Source organism: Ursus maritimus, unplaced genomic scaffold (genome assembly GCF_017311325.1).
Source record: "Ursus maritimus isolate PB19 unplaced genomic scaffold, ASM1731132v1 scaffold_2, whole genome shotgun sequence".
NCBI lineage: Eukaryota > Metazoa > Chordata > Mammalia > Carnivora > Ursidae > Ursus > Ursus maritimus.
This window is the reverse complement of record NW_024424452.1, coordinates 16,175,500-16,194,255: the sequence shown is the minus strand read 5'-3', so window position 1 is coordinate 16,194,255 and position 18,756 is coordinate 16,175,500. Positions and strand designations below refer to the sequence as shown.

General features: G+C 42.9%; 1 protein-coding gene and 1 pseudogene across 3 annotated transcripts in view; one reads left to right on the top strand and one right to left on the bottom strand.

Moving 5' to 3' along the window:
* ITGAM (integrin subunit alpha M) overlaps window positions 1-18,756 on the top strand; it is a 39,345-nt gene that overhangs the window by 1,343 nt on the left and 19,246 nt on the right. For 2 of the 3 annotated variants that reach the window (XM_008685340.2, XM_008685339.2), the window contains exons 2-10: window positions 142-250; window positions 4,502-4,605; window positions 4,915-4,985; window positions 5,131-5,248; window positions 10,916-11,046; window positions 11,763-11,908; window positions 12,627-12,780; window positions 14,022-14,172; window positions 14,798-14,877. In XM_008685340.2, coding sequence (XP_008683562.1) covers window positions 142-250; window positions 4,502-4,605; window positions 4,915-4,985; window positions 5,131-5,248; window positions 10,916-11,046; window positions 11,763-11,908; window positions 12,627-12,780; window positions 14,022-14,172; window positions 14,798-14,877 — 1,064 coding nt within the window. The remainder of the gene's footprint in view (window positions 1-141; window positions 251-4,501; window positions 4,606-4,914; window positions 4,986-5,130; window positions 5,249-10,915; window positions 11,047-11,762; window positions 11,909-12,626; window positions 12,781-14,021; window positions 14,173-14,797; window positions 14,878-18,756) is intronic. The other variant, XM_008685341.2, reaches the window with a different exon arrangement.
* Window positions 8,678-10,801, bottom strand: LOC103657889 (annotated as a pseudogene).

The following is an 18,756-nucleotide window of genomic DNA, read 5'->3' as shown; positions in this document are numbered from 1 at the left end:
AAGTGTCAGGCTAACAGAGCCAGACCTGGGAGGTAGACATCTCCATGCTGGGTTGGGGTGAATTTCAGCAGGTAGATTCATGGCGCAGGAAGGCGAGCTGCTTTATCCCCGCCTGGCCCTCACCGCTTCTCCTTCCTCTAGCCTTGGTCTTATTATGTGATGGGTTCAACCTGGAGACTGAAAAAGCAGCGATCTTCCAAGAGAATGCAAGGAGCTTTGGGCACAGCGTGGTCCAGCTTGAGGGATCCGGGTAAGGACTGCAGGTGGACGTCTCTGTCTTACCCTTTTGCTCTTTAAAATGTATACGCCTGAAAAAAAAATCACAATTTCCTTGATATTTTTTTTCTTGATTTATTTTTTTGGATTGGTAATACAGTTACAGAGTTCTCAATCCAAAAGATTGAGCGCAATAGTAACAAGTCTCAGCACATACTCCTTTCCCCCATTCCCTACTCAGGAGGGTCCCTGGTAAATGGTTTCCTGTGGGTTCTTCCAGAGAAGAACTATGCTGCGTGTTGCCCAGTTTCCTAACCTCCATCCCACACACAATTTGTAACGCGTTATACTCAAACTGCAGTCTGCTTCCTATTTTTGTAAAGAAATTTTATTGACACAACCCTCATCCCAACTCGCCATTCATTGTTTATGGCTGCTTTGGAGTTAAAATAATGGTAGAATCAAGAGGCTTCAAAAGAGAGTATATGGCCTGCAAAGCCTAAAATATTTACCTATATGAAATAATAGTTATGGAAATAATATTACCTTTCCAGAAAAAATGTCCTGTCCTCTGCTCTATACCGAACTTTGTATTTTTTTTCTTTTCTTTTTTTTTTTTTAAGATTTTTAAAATTTATTTGACAGAGATAGAGACAGCCAGCGAGAGAGGGAACACAAGCAGGGGGAGTGGGAGAGGAAGAAGCAGGCTCCTAGCGGAGGAGCCCGATGTGGGGCTCGATCCCAGAAGGCCGGGATCACGCCCCGAGCTGAAGGCAGACGCTTAGCCGCTGTGCCACCCAGGCGCCCCTGTATTTTTTTTTTCTTAATAGAGTTTCGTGATTTTACCAGATAAAGGCCTTACTCATTTTTTTTTTAAAGATTTATTTATTTGAGAGAGAGAGAGAGAGAGAAAGAGAGAGCATGGTGGAGGGACAAAGAGAGAGGGAGAGAGAATCTCAAACAGACTTTGTGTGGAGTGCAGAGCCCTACACGGGGCTCAATCTCATGACCCTGAGATCAGGGTCTGAGCTGAAACCAAGAGTCGGATGCTTCACTGACTGCACCATCCAGGCGCCCCATTTTTTAAAAAGATTTATTTATCTTACTCTTTCTTTTTTATGCTTGCATCATATTCTATTATTTTGACATATTGTAATTTACATCGATATTACATTTAAATCTCTTCTTAACAGACATTAGATTGTTTCCAAACTTTTGTGATGTGAAAAATGCTGTCATTTTGCACATGCGCAAGTACGTTTGGAAGTAAATTCCCAGAATTAGGATTCCTGGATCAAAGGGTACATATTGCATGTGTGATGCGAATAGGTTTTTTCCAGATTACCCTTCATGGAGGTGGCAACAATTTACACTCACACCAGAAATTTATGGAAACACCTATTTCCCCACCCATTTGCCAACCCAGTGTGTTTTCAAACTTACTGATATCCGCAAATTGAATAGGTGAGATATAGTATCTCAATTTAGTTTTAAATTGCACTTATTTTTAAATGAGAGATGTATTCACTTTTCTGTGAACACCTTTTTCTTATCTGTTGCCCATTTTTCTATTGTTTTTTTTTTTCCTTATTGGTTTGTAGGAGCTCTAAGTATATTGAGGAAAGTAGTCTGTGGCACGAGTTGCTAATCTCTCTCTGCCCAGTTTATTGTTTGTCCTTTGACTTTGCTTGTACAGAAATTTTTAAATTTAAATTCAATTAGTCAACATATAATACTTCATTAGTTTCAGAGGTAGAGTTCAGTAATTCATCAGTTGCATATAATACCCAGTGCTCATCACATCCCATGCCCTCCTTAATGCCCGTCACTCAGTTACCCCATCCCCCCACCCCCTCACCTCCAGCAATCCCCAGTTTGTTTCCTAGAGTTACGAGTCTCTCATGGTTCGTCTCCCTCTCTTAGTTCTTCCCATTCAGTTTTCCCTCCCTTCTTAATGATCCTCTGCACTATTTCTTATATTCCACATATGAGTGAAACTGTATGGTAATTGTCTGATTGGCTTATTTTGCTCAGCATAATACCCACCAGTTCCGTCCACATCGATGTAAATGGTAAGAGTTCATCCTTTTTGATGGTTGAGTAATATTCCATTGTAGATATATACCACATCTTCTTTATCCATTCATCTGTCACTGGACATCTGGGCTCCCTCAGTTTGGCTATTGTGGACATTACTGCTATGAACATTGGGGTGCAGGTACCCCTTCAGATCACTATGTTTTTATCTTGGGGTAAATACCTAGTAGTGCAATTGCTGGGTCCTAGGGTAGCTCTATTTTTAACATCTATTTTTAACTCCGCACTGTTTTCCAGAGTGGTTGTACCAGCTTGCATTCCCACCAACAGTGTAAGAGGGCTCCCTTTTCTCTGCATCCTTACTAGCATTTATTGTTTCCTGACTTGTTCATGTTAGCCATTCTGACTGGTGTGAGGTGGTATCTCATTGTGTTTTTTTTTTTTTAAAGATTTTTTATTTATTTATTTGACAGAGAGAGAGAGACAGCTAGCGAGAGAGGGAACACAAGCAGGGGGAGTGGGAGAGGAAGAAGCAGGCTCCTAGCGGAAGAGCCTGATGTGGGGCTCGATCCCATAACGGCGGGATCACGCCCTGAGCCGAAGGCAGACGCTTAACCGCTGTGCCACCCAGGCGCCCCTCATTGTGGTTTTGATTTATATTTTCCTGATGGCTCGTGATGTGGAGTGTTTGTTCATGTGTCTGTTGGCCATGTGCACATACAGAAAAAATTGAAAAGGTTTTAATCTAAATTCCAGGTGGTTAACATAACATACAGTGTTGTGTTAGTTTCAGGTGCACCATGTGGTGGCCCAACACTTCCATAATCACCCAGTGCTCATCACAAGTGCCCTCCTTAATCCCCATCACCTATTTAATCCATCACCCCACCCCTCTCCCTTCTAGTCACCATCAGTTTGCTCTCTGTAGTTGAGTCTGTTTCTTGGTTTGCCTCTCTCTCTCTCTCTCTTTTTTTTTGGTCCCTTTGCTTGTTGGCTTGGTTTCTTAAATTCCACATATGAGTGAAATTATATGGTATTTGTCTTTCTCTGATTTATTTTGCTTAGCGTAATACTCTCTAGCTCATCCATGTCGTTGCAAATGGAAAGATTTCATTCTCTCTTATGGTCGAATAATATTCCCATTGTGTATATATGTATATACCATACCTTCTATTTTTTTAAAAGTTTTATTTGTAAGTAATCTCTACACCCAACATGGGGCTCAAACTCCCAACCCCAAGATCAAGAGTCACATGCTCCACTGACTGAGCCAGTCATGCACCCCAATATACCACATCTTCTTTATCCATTCATCAATGAATGGACATATAGGCTCTTTCCATAATTTGGCAATTGTAGATAATGCGGGTATAAACTTTGAGGTACATGTAGCCCTTTGAATTAGTATTTTTATATTTTTTGGGTAAATACCCAGTAATGCAATTGCTGGATTGTAGGGTAGTTCTATTTTTAACTTTTTGAGGAAACTCCATGCTGTTTTCCAGAGTGGCTGCACCAGTTTGCATTCCCACCAATAGTGCAAGAGGGTTCCCCTCTCTCCATATCCTTTCAACACCTGTTGTTTCTTGTGTTTTTTGATTTTAGCCATGATGCAGGTGTAAGATGATATCTCATTGTGGTTTTGATTTGCATTTCCCTGATATCACATACAGAAATTTATTGAAAAGGACTGTGGTCTATAGTTGAATTTATTAATTTTTTAAAAAATTTAATTCTAGGGGCACCTGGGTGACTCAGTCGTTAAGCATCTGCCTTCAGCTCAGTGTGTGATCCCGGGGTCCTGGGATCGAGCCCCGCATCAGACTCCTCCACTGGGAGCCTGCTTCTTCCTCTCCCACTCCCCCTGCTTGTGTTCTCTCTCTTGCTGGCTGTCTCTCTCTGTCAAATAAATAAATAAAATCTTTTAAAAAATTTAATTCTAGTATAGTTAACATATGGTGTTTTATTAGTTTCAGGTGTACAATATACGATTCGACAACTTTTAAATGACTTCTTGGTTTTGTGTCATTCTTAGAGAGGCCCTTCCCCTTTCAAGATTTAAAAATTTCCTGTTTTTTTCTTTGCTAAGTCTTCCTCCTATTTCTGGGAACTGGGAAATACATGTTAGGGTTGGCTCTCCTCACTTTCTTCTGGGTGTCCAAACTTCCATGGTCTCCTTCTCTCCCCACATGTCAGAGTTTTCTCTTATCCCCGTGGTGACATTTTCCTACCTCACCCCCCCCCCCAGGTTTGTGGTTGGAGCCCCCCAGGAGATAAAGGCGGCCAACCAAACAGGTGGCCTCTACCAGTGTGACTACAGCACGGGCAAGTGTGAGCCCATCCACCTGCAGCGTGAGTCACTGCCCCTCCCTGGGACCCAGGGCTAGGTTTCCACCTGTACATACACCCGCCAGGTGTTCCAGGCATTCCTTTTGTTGGGGGTGTGTTGTTGGGGGCCCCAGTGTTCAGCTGCCTAGCTCTTGTGCTGTATACGGACTCTACCTCAGACATCCTCAGGTACCCCCTTCATTCCTTTCCTAGGACTTGGGGTCCTCCTTGACCTGTCAGGTCTCCATGTCTCCCAGGTCAAAGTGACCTCTGTTCACCTTCACAGAGCCCCTTTTACTGCCTGAAGGTGACCATATGTATATGTCTCCTCAGTCCCCCTGGAGGCGGTGAACATGTCTCTGGGCCTGTCTCTGGCATTTGCCACCAAACCTTTCCGACTGCTGGTGAGTTGTCCTGGGTCATGGGAGTGTCCAGAGGGATGGAGTCAGGGGCCCATGGCTGCTTGGTCTGTGGTCTGTGCAGGGTGGAGGTGCTGGGGGGAAAGGACAGGAGGCAGGAACAACCCCTCCCATCTGCAACCTTCCCCAGGCCTGTGGCCCCACTGTGCACCAAACTTGTAAGGAGAACACCTATGTGAATGGCTTATGCTTCCTGTTTGGACCCAACCTACGGCAGCAGCCCCAGAGTTTCCCAGAGAAGATCAGAGGTAGGTGGCTTTTGTCACAGAATACAGATGGCCAGTGTGAGCGTAAGGTCAGGACTGGGATGGGGGCTGTTTCCAGCCTGAGTGGTAACTTAGAGGTCTAGGTGCAGAAGCCGGAAGGAACTGGGCTCCGATAGAGATGGTGGGGGGAGAGGCAAGGATCTTGAACTTTAAGAAAAGTCCTGATATATCCACTCATCTTTGTGAGATGATGTCCTCCCCCCCCCATCATCCTTAGAGTAAGTGCCTGAGTCTCCTGATCAAAGCCCTTGAGGCTCTCGCAACCTTTCTACTTCAGCCATTGTGTTCCAGGCACTCTGGCTGCCTTTCTTCTCCAAGAATGACACAAAGCTATCCCTGCCTCAGGGCCTTTACACTTACTCTTCCTTCAGCCTGGAAAGCTCTTCCCTCAGATCTTAGCTGACCACCCATTATTGTCATCTCAGCTCAAATGTTACCTCTTCAAAGAGGCCTTTCCTTCGTGGCTCTTCTAATCATTTCCACCATTGCTTCCTACCACATTATTATACTTCACCTTCTTCATATCTGTATATACATATTTTACTTGTTTCTTTTCTGTGCTTTCTTCTAGAATGTAGGCTTCATGATAGCAGGGATACTGCTTCCCTAGCTCATTGCTCTATGCTCTTATATCTATTGCTGCGTAACAAATTGCCCCTAAACTTAGCAGCTAAAAACAATAAATGTTCATTATATTGTAGTTCTTATGAATCAGGAATCTGGGCATGGCTTGGCTGGTTGCCTCTGTCTCAGGGTTTTTCATGAAATTGAAGTTAATTTGTTAAACCGGAGCTGTGGTGTCATCTAAAGGCTTGACTGGGGGAAGAAGATCCACTTGCAAGCTCATTTACAAGATTGTTGGACTGAGGGCCACCGTTTTCACAGGCTGTTGGCTGGAGGTTTCTCTCAGTTGCTTGTCACATGAAGTTCCCTATAGAGCAGCTCACAAATGCTCCCCCGAGGGCAGCTGACTTCCCTCAGAGTGAGTAAACAAGGGAGTAGGAGAGCAAGAGAGAGAGAGAAAACACCCAAGAAAGACCATCAGTCTTTTCATAATCTAATCTCAGAAGTAATAGTACATTGCTTCTGCCATCTTATGTTCCTTTGAAGTGAGTCAAAAAGTCCATCCCACTCAAGAGAAGGTGACTATGCGAGGGTGTTATTTCCAGATGAGAACCTTGTGCACCATCTTGGTGGCTGCCTACCACACCCTTGCTCCCCAAACATTTGTTGATTGAAAGAGAGTGAGTGAGTGAGTGAGTGACTGAATCTTTTTTTCAAGCTGCTTTCTGCCACTTATTTCAACTGCTTGGCCATCCTTTTCCTTGTCTTCAAGTTGGTTCTGTTACCAAGGGCAGATATGTCTTCCTTTCATAGTTATTTTTTTCCCCCTCAAGCTCTGCTCCTTTGTACTTTACTCTCAACAGATAACCTTCCTTCCTTCTTCACAAAGAAAATCAAGGTTGCCAGGGATGAACTCCTTCTACTTACTCCTTCTCCCTGTTCAAATTTTGCAATGGTACCACCCTTGGCAGTGTCTCCCTGGTTTTATAGGGAGACCTGACCATCCGCCTTTCCATGAATCACTCTTCTATCTGGGCTTTTGGGGCTTTATCACATCACCAACTCGAAGCCCACATCCTCAATCATTCATTCTCTCCAGGAGCTTAAATTTCTCCCCCTCCTTTGAATGTAAACATACTCACATTTACCCATATCTTAAAAACAATCAACCACCAATATTGATAGCAATGAAAATAACCTTTCCTCTCCCTGGTCTCCTCTACATCTGCTATTTCTCCTTTCCTTCACAACCAAACTTCTTGACAGAGTTCTCTCCTCTTGTTTCCACTTCCTCCACATCACCATTCTTCACCCCCTGACATCTGGCTTCTGTCTCACCATCATATAAATCTTCCTCTTGCAAATGGCATCTGTGACTCCCTAAATGCCAATCTCTATTCTGTCCTCATGTTTACTGACTTTTCTGATGTGACCTAGAGATCATCTCTTCCTTCCCTAAACACCTTGGCTCCAGATTTCTCCCTTCCCCTCTCCTCCCTTCTTCTCCTCTTCCCCTCCCTTCCACTCCCCCTCCCCTCCCTTCTTCTTGCTTCTTCCGCTGCCAAGGGCTTCTGCTAAACTTCATCTCCAGGCCATCTTCCTCTGCCTCTTCGCATGTGTAGGGGTACCAGGTTACAGCTTCTATTCTTGTCCATGTGTTCTTCCTGCCCAATTGCATTCACTTCTGTGGCTTCAGCTCTTACATTTCTCTCTTCAGTCCTCACTCTCAGGATTCCATACTTTTCTTTTCTCTTTTTTCTTTTTAGATTTTAGTTATTCATTTGACAGAGACAGCCAGTGAGAGAGGGGACATAAGCAGGGGGAGTGGGAGAGGGAGAAGCAGGCTCCCAGAGGAGCAGGGAGCCCGATGCAGGGCTTGATCCCAGGACCCCGGGATCACGCCCCAAGCCGAAGGCAGACGCTTAACGACTGAGCCACCCAGGTGCCCCCTTACTTTTCTTTTTCTTTTTTTAAGATTTTATTTATTTATTTGACACAGAGAGACAGCCAGCGAGAGAGGGAACACAAGCAGGGGAGTGGGAGAGGAAGAAGCAGGCTCCCAGCAGAGGAGCCTGATGTGGGGCTCGATCCCAGGACCCTGGGATCACGCCCTGAGCCGAAGGCAGATGCTTAACGACTGAGCCACCCAGGCGCCCCTATACTTTTCTTTTTAAAAAACATTTTCAGTTCTTTAAAAATGATTCAAAATTCAAGCAGCACTTAAGCACATAACACTTCTCTCTCTTGGTTCCCCCAGCCTACTGTTTTCTTCCTGGGATTCAACCACTGTTAGCAGTTTCTTGTGTCTTATGGAGATATTCTATATTCACAAACAGAAACATATCTATAGTCTTCACTTTGTGCCACAAATGGTAGCATGTTGTACACACTTGATTATTTTTCATTGAACATATCTTTGAGATTTTCAACAATTTTTCTGGTTAATTTTCTTTGCATATTTTCCATATAAATGTTAGAATCTGCTTAACTATTTTTAAAAAGCCAATCATTTTTTTGGGTAATTTTATTTTTTTCAAAGATCATACAGTAAAATTGGCCTTTTTTCTTTTAGTGTACAGTTCCCTGAATTTTAAGGTATGTATAGATTTTCATAAAAAAAAGCATGAACATGGGGTACATGGCTCGGTCAGTCGGTAGAGCATGTGACGCTTGATCTCCGGGTTGTGGGTTCCAGCCCCATGCTGGTTGTAGAGATTACTTAAAAAAAATCATTTTTTATAAAGATTTTATTTATTTATCCCAGGGGGAGCAGCAGGCAGAGGGAGAAGCAGACTCCCCACTGAGCAAGAAGGCGGATGCAGGACTCCATCCCAGGCCCCTGGGATCATGACCCAAGCTAAAGGCAGACACTTAACTGACTGAGCCACCCAGGCGTCCCTAAAAATAAAATCTTTAAAAAACCCCCACAAACCCAACATGAATAGAATACAAGAGTTCTGTTACTCCCCTAAAAAATCCTTCACGCTATCTCTTTCTCTCTTTTTTAAAAATTTGATTTATTTATTTGACACAGAGAGAAAGAGAGCCCAAGCAGGGGGAGCAGCAGGCAGAAGGTGAGGGAGAAGCAGGCTCCCCACTGAGCAGGGAGCCCAACGCAGGGCTCGATCCCAGGACCCTGGGATCATGACCCGAGCAGAAGGCAGACACTAACTTACTGAGCCACCCAGGGCCCCTCATGCTATATCTCTTTATAGTTAGTTGCCTTTTTTCTCTCCATCCCAGTCCTTGGCACTCACTAATTTGTTCCCCACCACTATATAGTTTGTCTTTTCAAGAAAGCTACATAAATGGAATTATAAGCTTTTGAGACTGGCTTCTTTCACTAGCATAATGTATTTGCAATTCATCCATGTCGTTGTGTCTATCAGTAGTTCTTTCCTTTTTTATTCCCAAATAATATTCCATTGCATAGATTTACCCCAGTCCCAGTCACAAGTTCATCTGTTCACACATGGAAAGATGTTTGGGTGGTTTCCAATGTTTGGCAATCATGAATAGAGTGGCTAGAAACTTTTCATTGCTACAGTAATCTTTCTAAATACAAAAAAGATCACCTTGTCTCCTTTTCTAAGAAAACTTCAGTGGCTTTCCACTGCCTAAGGGATAAAGTAGAACTTCTTTTTTGGGATAGAGAGGCCCTTCCCAACTCTCCTCTGCTTAATGACATAAGCTTATCTCTATTCGCATCACACAGATTTATCTTAGTAGTGCCATTTCCATCCCTCAATTCTGCAGAATTCTTTTCTGTTCATTTCCTTTGTATCAGTCAGGGTTTTGACTGGAATAGATGGTACACTCCAGTTAGAATAATCGGAGAAGGGTGTATTTACAAAGGGACTAATTTTAAAGGTTTGAGAGAGTCTTAGGGAACTACAGTGGATGATCCAGGAACCCAGGGCAAGCAGCAGCAGAGCTGTTACCACTCCTAGGCTGATTGGACAAGGAGAGGGAGAAGTAACCAGAATTCAGAAGGAGAGAGAGTTGTCTGGAGTGTGCTTCCTTGAAGGAACAGTGCTCTTCCATTGAGGGACACAGCTGGCCCAAAGCAAACTTCCGGGGGTGGGGGGGGGAGTAAGGGGAGAATACTCTGATCTCACTCTTCACTCCCTCCAATCTTCTGTTGAGGCTCGTAATTGGGCAAATCCAAGTAGAAATCAGAGGGCGAAGGAGCCCAAAATGCATGTGGTCCATGTGGTCTGACTTCCTGGGGTGCAGAGCAGATTGGAGGAGGGTAAAAAGTGGATTTAGGGCTGGGGACAGAAGGGAGGAGGACATCCAGCCTATCGTTATATGTGCTATTCCTTTTTTTCCTGTAATTTATTTCTCCCTTTGTATTTCTGGCAAATTATTTCTCATTTTCAGAATTAGCTCTGATATCATCATTTTTCCTGACTTCCTCGGGCAGAATTAGTCCAAGTTTTCTATACTTCATGCATCTTTCAAATCGTATTAAACGATATTCAAGTTTATTAAACAAATTTTAGGAAGTATTATAAAATGTTTAACTTTCCTCAGCCTCAAGATTGATTTTGCTCCCAAATTTTGCATATAATTGAGATTTTAAATATGCTAACACCTGCTGGACTGATTCCACTCTAGATTCTCAGGCATCGGTTTCTTCCTGCAAACTTTTCTTTGCTTCTCCTAACATTTCTTGTATTTATTCTTGTGAATGGCTAATGAAAACATCACCAATTTGATAAAGTATCATTAAGCAGTAGTCATCTATCTGCAAGCATGATGTCCTTACAAGCATCTTCTAAATTTTGTAGTTGTTTCTTTTTTACTTCTATTTCTTCCTTCAGCTATGTGATTCTACTTGTATTCCAGGAACGTTCGTTGATCTTTTGTTGATCTTCAAAAGTAGCAACAGTATTTTCTGGCAGATGCTTTCTTCCTGGTGGCTGTGATCTTGGGATTGTGTCCATGTTTTTATTAAACTTGGAACATGGGTTCCTATTGTTTACCTTTTATTTTCACTGCTTAGCAGAGAGCTGACGTGCAAACAATGAACCCCAGTCTCTAGTACTTAATTAGTTCACGCTCTTTCTCTTGTTCCCCAAGAGTGCCCTCGGCAAGACAGTGATATTGCCTTCTTGATTGATGGTTCTGGTAGCATCAACCCCATTGACTTTCAGCGGATGAAGGAGTTTGTCTCAACTGTGATGGATCGATTCAAGAACTCCAAAACCTTGGTGAGGGCATATGGGTAGATTAGGAAATGGCTCATATAAGGCTGGCAAATACGTGGCAACCAGGCCGCCACGTTCCCCTTTTACTCCTATTGCAGACATTGCCAAATTGCCAGTTGATCATGGTTTTCTTTTTCTTCTTTCTTTCTTTCTTTTTTTTTTTTTTTTAGGGTAGGTAGATTTTTTTTTTTTAAGATTTTATTTATTTATTTGACAGAGAGAGAGACAGCCAGCGAGAGAGGGAACACAAGCAGGGGGAGTGGGAGAGGAAGAAGCAGGCTCCCAGCCGAGCAGGGAGCCTGATGCGGGGCTCGATCCCAGCACCCTGGGATCACGCCCTTAGCCGAAGTCAGATGCTTAGCGACTGAGCCACCCAGGCGCCCCTGATCATGGTTTTCTTTCCTGATTCTCTTTCTTGCTCTGTCTGGATGCAGCCTCAGCTTCTTCCAGCCCTCTGTAAAGCAGGCAGCTCTGACTAGTTGATAAGGGTTGGTATGGGAGATAACACTCACATATCATCTCTGGCTGAGTTCTAGTACTTAGAAGTGGGAGCTGATGGCAGATCTCTGTCCTGGTGAGGCAGAAGGATGGGGGACAGTGTAGAATCTGGAGGGGTTTGGAGGCTGGAATGTTTCAAGATTTAGGTAGGGCTTCCTGGGAGATGGGTAAGTGTGAGGAGGGTCACCTTCTCCAATGTAATGCCAGATGCCTCTTCCCAGTTTTCTTTGATGCAGTTCTCTGAAGAGTTCCAGACCCATTTCACCTTCAATAAGTTCAAGGAAAACCCTAACCCACAACTTCTGGTGAATCCAATAAGACAGCTGTACGGGAGGACACACACTGCCACAGGAATCCTCAAAGTCGTGTAAGCTCTTTGCTTAGGATGGAAGGAGGAGGTGAAATTTTTTTTTACTGGGATTCAAATAATGAAGGGGGTTGTTCGGAGAGGAATGGGGTAAAGGATATGTGTAAAGGTGGAGGAGGGACTCTGCATGGCACAGTCATGAAATACAAGTTGTGAGTAAAGGTAGGAGTGAAGGGGAGATTAGAGGGGGCTATGGAGATCATTTGAGGTCAGGTCACTTAAGGCAACTGAAAAGCGAGTGGGGATCCACTGAATGTTTTAAGCGGTGAAGAGATGTCATCATATCTTGTTTTGGAAGTTCACTCTGATGTGTGTGTGTGTGTGTGTGTGTGTGTGTGTAGAGGTGAGGGTGGGGGTTGGGATAAAAGTTCAGGAAGATGAGCTAGAGAGCTGTTGCGTCAAACCAGGAAAGGTTTCCGAGGGCCCAATTATGCTTAAACATTTGTTTTCACTTAAAAGGAATAATGCTAAGGTAAAAAAAAAAAATCAATCTGTGCAAAAGTATATAAAGGCAGTGAAGATTTCCTGTCCTTCCACTCTTCTCCCTTCTCTTGCTGCCTTTCCAGGTCTTGGGGCAGCCGCGTCTCAGTGTTCATTCCAGGGGAGCCCAAACCCCTCTGAGCTGCATCTGTGTCTGTGATTGCTGACACGCCCTCCCTAGCATTCAGAGTATGTCTGTCTATTCACATTTGACTTTTCTTTCCTCTTCCCTGGACAGAAGAGAACTGTTTCACAGCAGCAGTGGAGCCCGGGAGAATGCCCTTAAGATCCTAGTTGTCATCACAGATGGAGAAAAGTTTGACGATCCCTTGGATTACAAGGATGTCATCCCTGAAGCAGACAGAGAGGGGATCATTCGCTATGTCATTGGGGTAGGAAATGTGGCTCTCTGGCCTGGTGCTTCTGTGGAACTGGTGCTTCTGTGGAAGTTTTCTTCTTTTCTTTTCTTTTTTCTTTTCTTTTCTTTTCTTTTCTTTTCTTTTCTTTTCTTTTTTTTTTTCTTTTCTCTTCTCTTCTCTTCTCTTCTCTTTTCTTTTCTTTTCTTTTTTTCTCTTCTCTTCTCTTCTCTTCTCTTCTCTTCTCTTCTCTTCTCTTCTCTTCTCTTCTCTGAAGGGTTTCTGTTTGGATATACCCTTCCTTCAGTTTGAAAAATCCCTAAAACCAAGGTGGGCCAAGGGGCACTGCTAGCCCATATGGGCCTGTATCAGTTAACGACTGTTACAATGTTGCTGTGTCACAGATTATCTTAGAATTCAGTCTTTAAAAAAATAAATGAGTCTGTAGTTCAGCTGGGCAATTTTTCTGGTTTTGACCGGCTCCCTCTTACATCTGTATCCATTTGGAGGTTGGTTAGCAGCTCTGCCGATCTTGGCTGAGCTCTCTCCGTTTCTGAGGGTTGCCACTTAGGTCTGTTTGCTGGACTGGCATGGCTGGAACAACTGGGGTATCTTGGTTCTACTGCTCCCTGTGTTATCCTCCCGTGGGCTAGCCTGGGCATGTCCTCACGGTGAAGGCAGAGGAACAAAAGAGCAAATGGAAATGTGGCAAGCGCTTTTTGAAGCCTCTGTCTGTATCATGTATGATAATATCCATTAGCCAATGGATATTAGCACTACTCATGGCTGCACCTGGAGATAAGTAGGGCAGATTACTCTCCCATGAGTAAGGGGATACAGCAAAGTTTTGGGGGCAAAGGCTTGGATATAGGAAGGGGTAAAGAGTTGGGATCATCAGTATAATCAAACTACCACAGTACCTCGTATGACATAGAAAAAGGTATCATCATCGGTGGATGGCTTGGCAAGTAGGGAACCGCTTCATAGAGAGGAAGACTCCTTATACTCTGGGGAGAGGTCAGCTCCACACCAGGAGGCATGGCACAGCAAAGGGACCAAAGGCTGGATTTCAGTTCCTAATTACTCCCTTGACAGAATGCCCCATGCAGTGCATAACCCATTTTACTATACTAGGTGGCCCTGTCCCAGGGGCCTTCTGGTGCATTCCCTCACTTGACAGATACTGTTTCAGATTCTTTTCCTGCAGAATTTTCTTTGCTGGATGAGACTGCTAACCCCCGATGGTGTCTGATTTGGCCTCTATTCCTTGGTAACAGGTGGGAGAAGCTTTCAACAATCTAAAACATCGTGAAGAGCTTAATACCATTGCATCCAAGCCTCCTCGTGATCACGTGTTTCGGGTGAATAACTTTGAAGCTCTGAAGACCATTCAAAACCAGCTTCAGGAAAAGATCTTTGCAATTGAGGGTAAGCTGAGGTTTCACATTCCTGCAGCAGCCCCAGGGCCAGCCTCTTACCCTCCAACAGGCATTTCCCCTCTAGAAACTAGAACCTCCTAACCCTTGGTATCCTGACTCTTAGGATTAATTCAACTCTCTCTCCACTTCCTCTAGTTCCTAGCAACTCTGGCCTCACTTGGTCATTTCCTTTGAAATCAAAGGGTCTCGACTTTATCTTTACTTTGCAAGCCTTGGCTATAGGCTGGAAAATTGGAGGGTAGGGGAGCCAAAACTCACACAGTCTTTTTCCAAGAATTTGGATATGTTGCCAACATGTGTCTGTTTGATTCCCTGTATCTCCAGTGTCTAGAATAGTGCCTGGTACACAGAAGGTGCTCAATAAATATTTAATGATTAAAAGCATTTAAAAAACTGGGGGAAGGTTCATATGCAATCTGGATTTATGGTTTGTCTTAAAAAGTTGGAAGATCAGACCGCATTCCCATGCAGCAAAAACCAGTTGGAGCCAAAGAGCCACCATCTCTTTTAAAGGGGTATATAGCTTTCTAATTCAGCCCAGCTGCCATCTGAGCCTCCTTTTGCCTGGTCACCGTAGCATTTGAGTTCCCTCTCTTCTGCTTTCTTTCATGTAGGAGGAGGTACTCAGTCAGGAGGTACCAGCTCCTTTGAGCATGAGATGTCTCAGGAAGGCTTCAGTGCTGCCATCACCTCTGTAAGTGGCCCTTCATTAAATTGGGATTGGGCAAGAGGAAGGGGAAGAGGTGCAAGGGCTTGGGGGCTTTTATCTGCAATGAGTACTTGTTGGGAGGCACTTCTTTGATGGGGAACAGTGGTCCCTTTTCTTTTCCTTGTCAATCCTGTTTTTTTGTTGTTGTTGTTGAGATACACCGGATATATATGATATGATATTAGCCTCAGGTATACAACGTAATGATCTGATATATGCATAGATTGTGAAATGATCACTACAATAAGTCTAATTAATATTCACCACTACATAGGTTACAAAAATTTTTTCTTGTGATGAAAACTCTAAGGTTTATTTCCTTTTTTGAAAATTCAAAAAAATTTAAAAATTATTTATTTAAATTCAGTTTAGTTAACATATACTGTATGATTTGTTTCAGGGGTAGAATTTAATGATTCATTAGTTGTATATAACACCCAGTGCTGATTACATCAAGTGCCCTCCTTAATGCCCATCACTCAATTACCCCTTCCCCCCCACCTCCCCTCCAGTAACCCTCAGTTTGTTTCCGTAAGTTCAGCGTCTCTTATGGTTTGCCTCAATCTCTATTTTCACCTTATTTTATTTTCCCTTCCCTCCTTATCTACCCCTGGTTCATCTGTTTTGTTTCTTAAATGCCACATGTGAGTGAAATCATATAGTAATTGTCTTTCTCTAACTTATTTCACTTAGCATAATACCCTCTGGTTCCATCCACGTCATCGCAAATGGTAAAATTTCATTCTTTTTGATGGCTGAGTAATATTCCATTGTATATGTATACACCACATCTTCTGTATCCATTCATCTGTCGATGGACATCTGGGCTCTTTCCATACTTTGGCTATCATGGACATTGCTGCTATGAACATTGGGGTGCAGGTACCCCTTCGAATCATGATGTTTGTATCCTTTGGGTAAATACCCAGTAGTGCAATTGCTGGGTTATAGGGTAGCTCTATTTTTAACTTTTTGAGGAACCTCCATACTGTTTTCCAGAGTGGCCGCACCAGTTTGCATTCCCACCCACAGTGTAAGAGGGTTTCCATTCTCCACATCCTCACCAACATCTGTTGTTTCCTGAGTTGTTCATTTTAGCCATTCTGACTGGTGTGAGGTGGTATCTCGCTGTGGTTTTGATTCGGGGATGTACTGTATGGTGATTTGTATTTCCCTGATGCCAAGTGATATGGAGCCCTTTTTCATGTTCTGTTGGCGATCTGGATGTCTTCTTTGAAAAAGTGTCTATTCATGTCTTCTGTCAATTTCTTGATTGGATTTCTTGTTTTTTGGGTGTTGAGTTTGATAAGTCCTTTATAGATCTTGGATACTAGCCCTTTATTTGATAAGACATTTGCAAATATCTTCTCCCATTCCATAGGTTGCCTTTTAGTTTTGTTGATTGCTTCCTTTGCTATGCAAAAGCTTTTCATTTCGATGAGGTCCTGATAGTTCATCTTTGCTTTTGTTTTTCTTGCCTTTGGATACATGTCTAACAGGAAGTTGCTGTGGCTGAGGTCAAAGAGGTTGCTGCCTGTGTTCTCCTCTAGGATTTTGACGGATTCCTGTTTCACATTGAGGTCTTTCATCATTTCGAGTTTATTTTTGTGTATAGTATAAGAAAGTGGTTCAGTTTCATCCTTCTACATGTTGCTATCCAGTTTTCCCAATACCATTTGTTGACGAGACTGTCTATTTCCATTGGATATTCTTTCCTGCTTTGTCAAAGATTAGTTGAGTGTAGAGTTGAGGGTCCATTTCTGGGTTCTCTATTCTTTTTTTAAAAAAAATTATGTTATGTTAGTCACCATACAGTACATCATTAGTTTTTGATGTAATGTTCCATGATTTATTGTTTGTGTATAACACCCGGTGCTCCATGCAATACGTGCCCTCCTTAATACCCATCACTGGGCTAGCCCATCTGCCACACCCTCCCCTCTAAAACCCTCAGTTTGTTTCCCGGAGTCCATAGTCTCTCATGGTTCATCTCCCCCTCTGTGTCCCCCCCTTCATTTTTCCTTTCCTTCTCCTAATGTCCTCTCTGCTATTCCTTATGTTCCACAAATAAGTGAAACCATATGATAATTGTGTTTCTCTGCTTAACTTATTTCACTTAGCATAATCTCCTTCAGTTCCATCCATGTTGATGCAAATGTTGAGTAATCATTCTTTCTGATGGCTGAGTAATATTCCATTGTATATATGAACCACATCTTCTTTATCCATTTGTCTGTTGAAGGGCATCTCGGCTCCTTCCACAGTTTGGCTATTGTGGACATTACTGCTATGAACATTGGGGTGCATGTGGCCCTTCTTTTCACTACATCTGTATCTTTGGGGTAAAAACCCAGTAGTGCAATTGCTGGGTCATAGGGTAGCTCTATTTTTAACTTTTTGAGGACCCTCCATACTGTTTTCCAGAGTGGCTGTACCAGCTTGCATTCCCACCAACAGTGTAAGAGGGCTCCCCTTTCTCCACAACCTCTCCAACATTTGTTGTTTCTTGCCTTGTCTATTTTTGCCATTCTAACTGGTGTAAGGTGGTATCTCAATGTATTTTTATTTTTTATTCTTTAAATTATTTTTAAAGATTTTATTTATTTATTTGAGAGAGAATGAGAGAGAGAGAGAGCACAAGAGAGGGGAGGGCCAGAGGGAGAAGCAGACTCCCCGTTGAGCAAGGAGCCCTATGCTAGACTCGATCCCAGCACCCTGGGATCATGACCTGAGCTGAAGGCAGATGCTTAACTGACTGAGCAACCCAGGCGCCCTCTTTCTCTGTTCTTTTCAGTTTCCTTATTTTCCATCACTTTATCTTCTATATCACTGAGTTGCTCTTCTGCCTCATTCATTCTCATTTTTATAGTCTCCATTTGGGACTGCTTCTTGGTAATAAGATTTATTTTCTTCACAACTTTCAAATATACATTATAGTTTTATTAACTATACTCACTGTGCTTTATATTACATCCCTGCATTTATTTATTTAATAACTGGAAATTTGTACCATCATTTGACTATCATCACCCATTTTACCTACCCTCCCAACCCATTGCCTTTTGCGACCACAAATCTGTTCTCTGCATCTATATAATTCAGTTTTGTTTTGTTTTTAGAGTCCACATATAAGTGAGATCATACTCTATTTGTCTCTCTCCGACTTATTTTGCTTAGCATAATCCCTTCAAGGTCAGTCCATACATGTTGTCACAAATGGCAGGATTTTCTTCTTTTTTATGACAGAATAATATTCCATTGCATCATGTATCACATTTTCTTTATTCATGCATTGATGGGCACTTAGATTTTTTCCATATCTTGGCTATTTTTTTTTAAATTATTTTTTCAAGATTTTATTTTGAAGAAGAGAGCAAGAGTGAGTGAGTGTGAGTGGGGGGAGGGGCAGAGCCAGAGGGAGAGAATCTCAAGCGGACTCCATGCCGAGCGTGGAGCCCAACATGGGGCTCAATCCCATAAACTCAAGACCATGACCTGAGCTGAAATCAAGAGTTGGACGCCCAACCGACTGAGCCACCCAGGTGCCCCTATGTCTTGGCTATTATAAATGATGCTTCATGGACTTGGGGGTGCAGATAGTTTTTGAGTTAGTGTTTTCATTTCCTTTGGATAAATACTCAGAAGTAGGATTGCTGGATCATCTGGTAGTTCTATTTTTACATTTTTGAGGAACCTCTGTTCTGTTTCCCACAGTGGCTGCACCAAAGTGCTTTGGCTCTTTGGGGTCTTTTGTGGTTCCGTACAAATTTTAGGATTGTTTGTTCTATTTCTGTGAAAAAAGCTACTGGAATTTGGACAAGGATTGCACGGAAGTTGCAGGTTGCTCAATCTTGTTCTACCCTG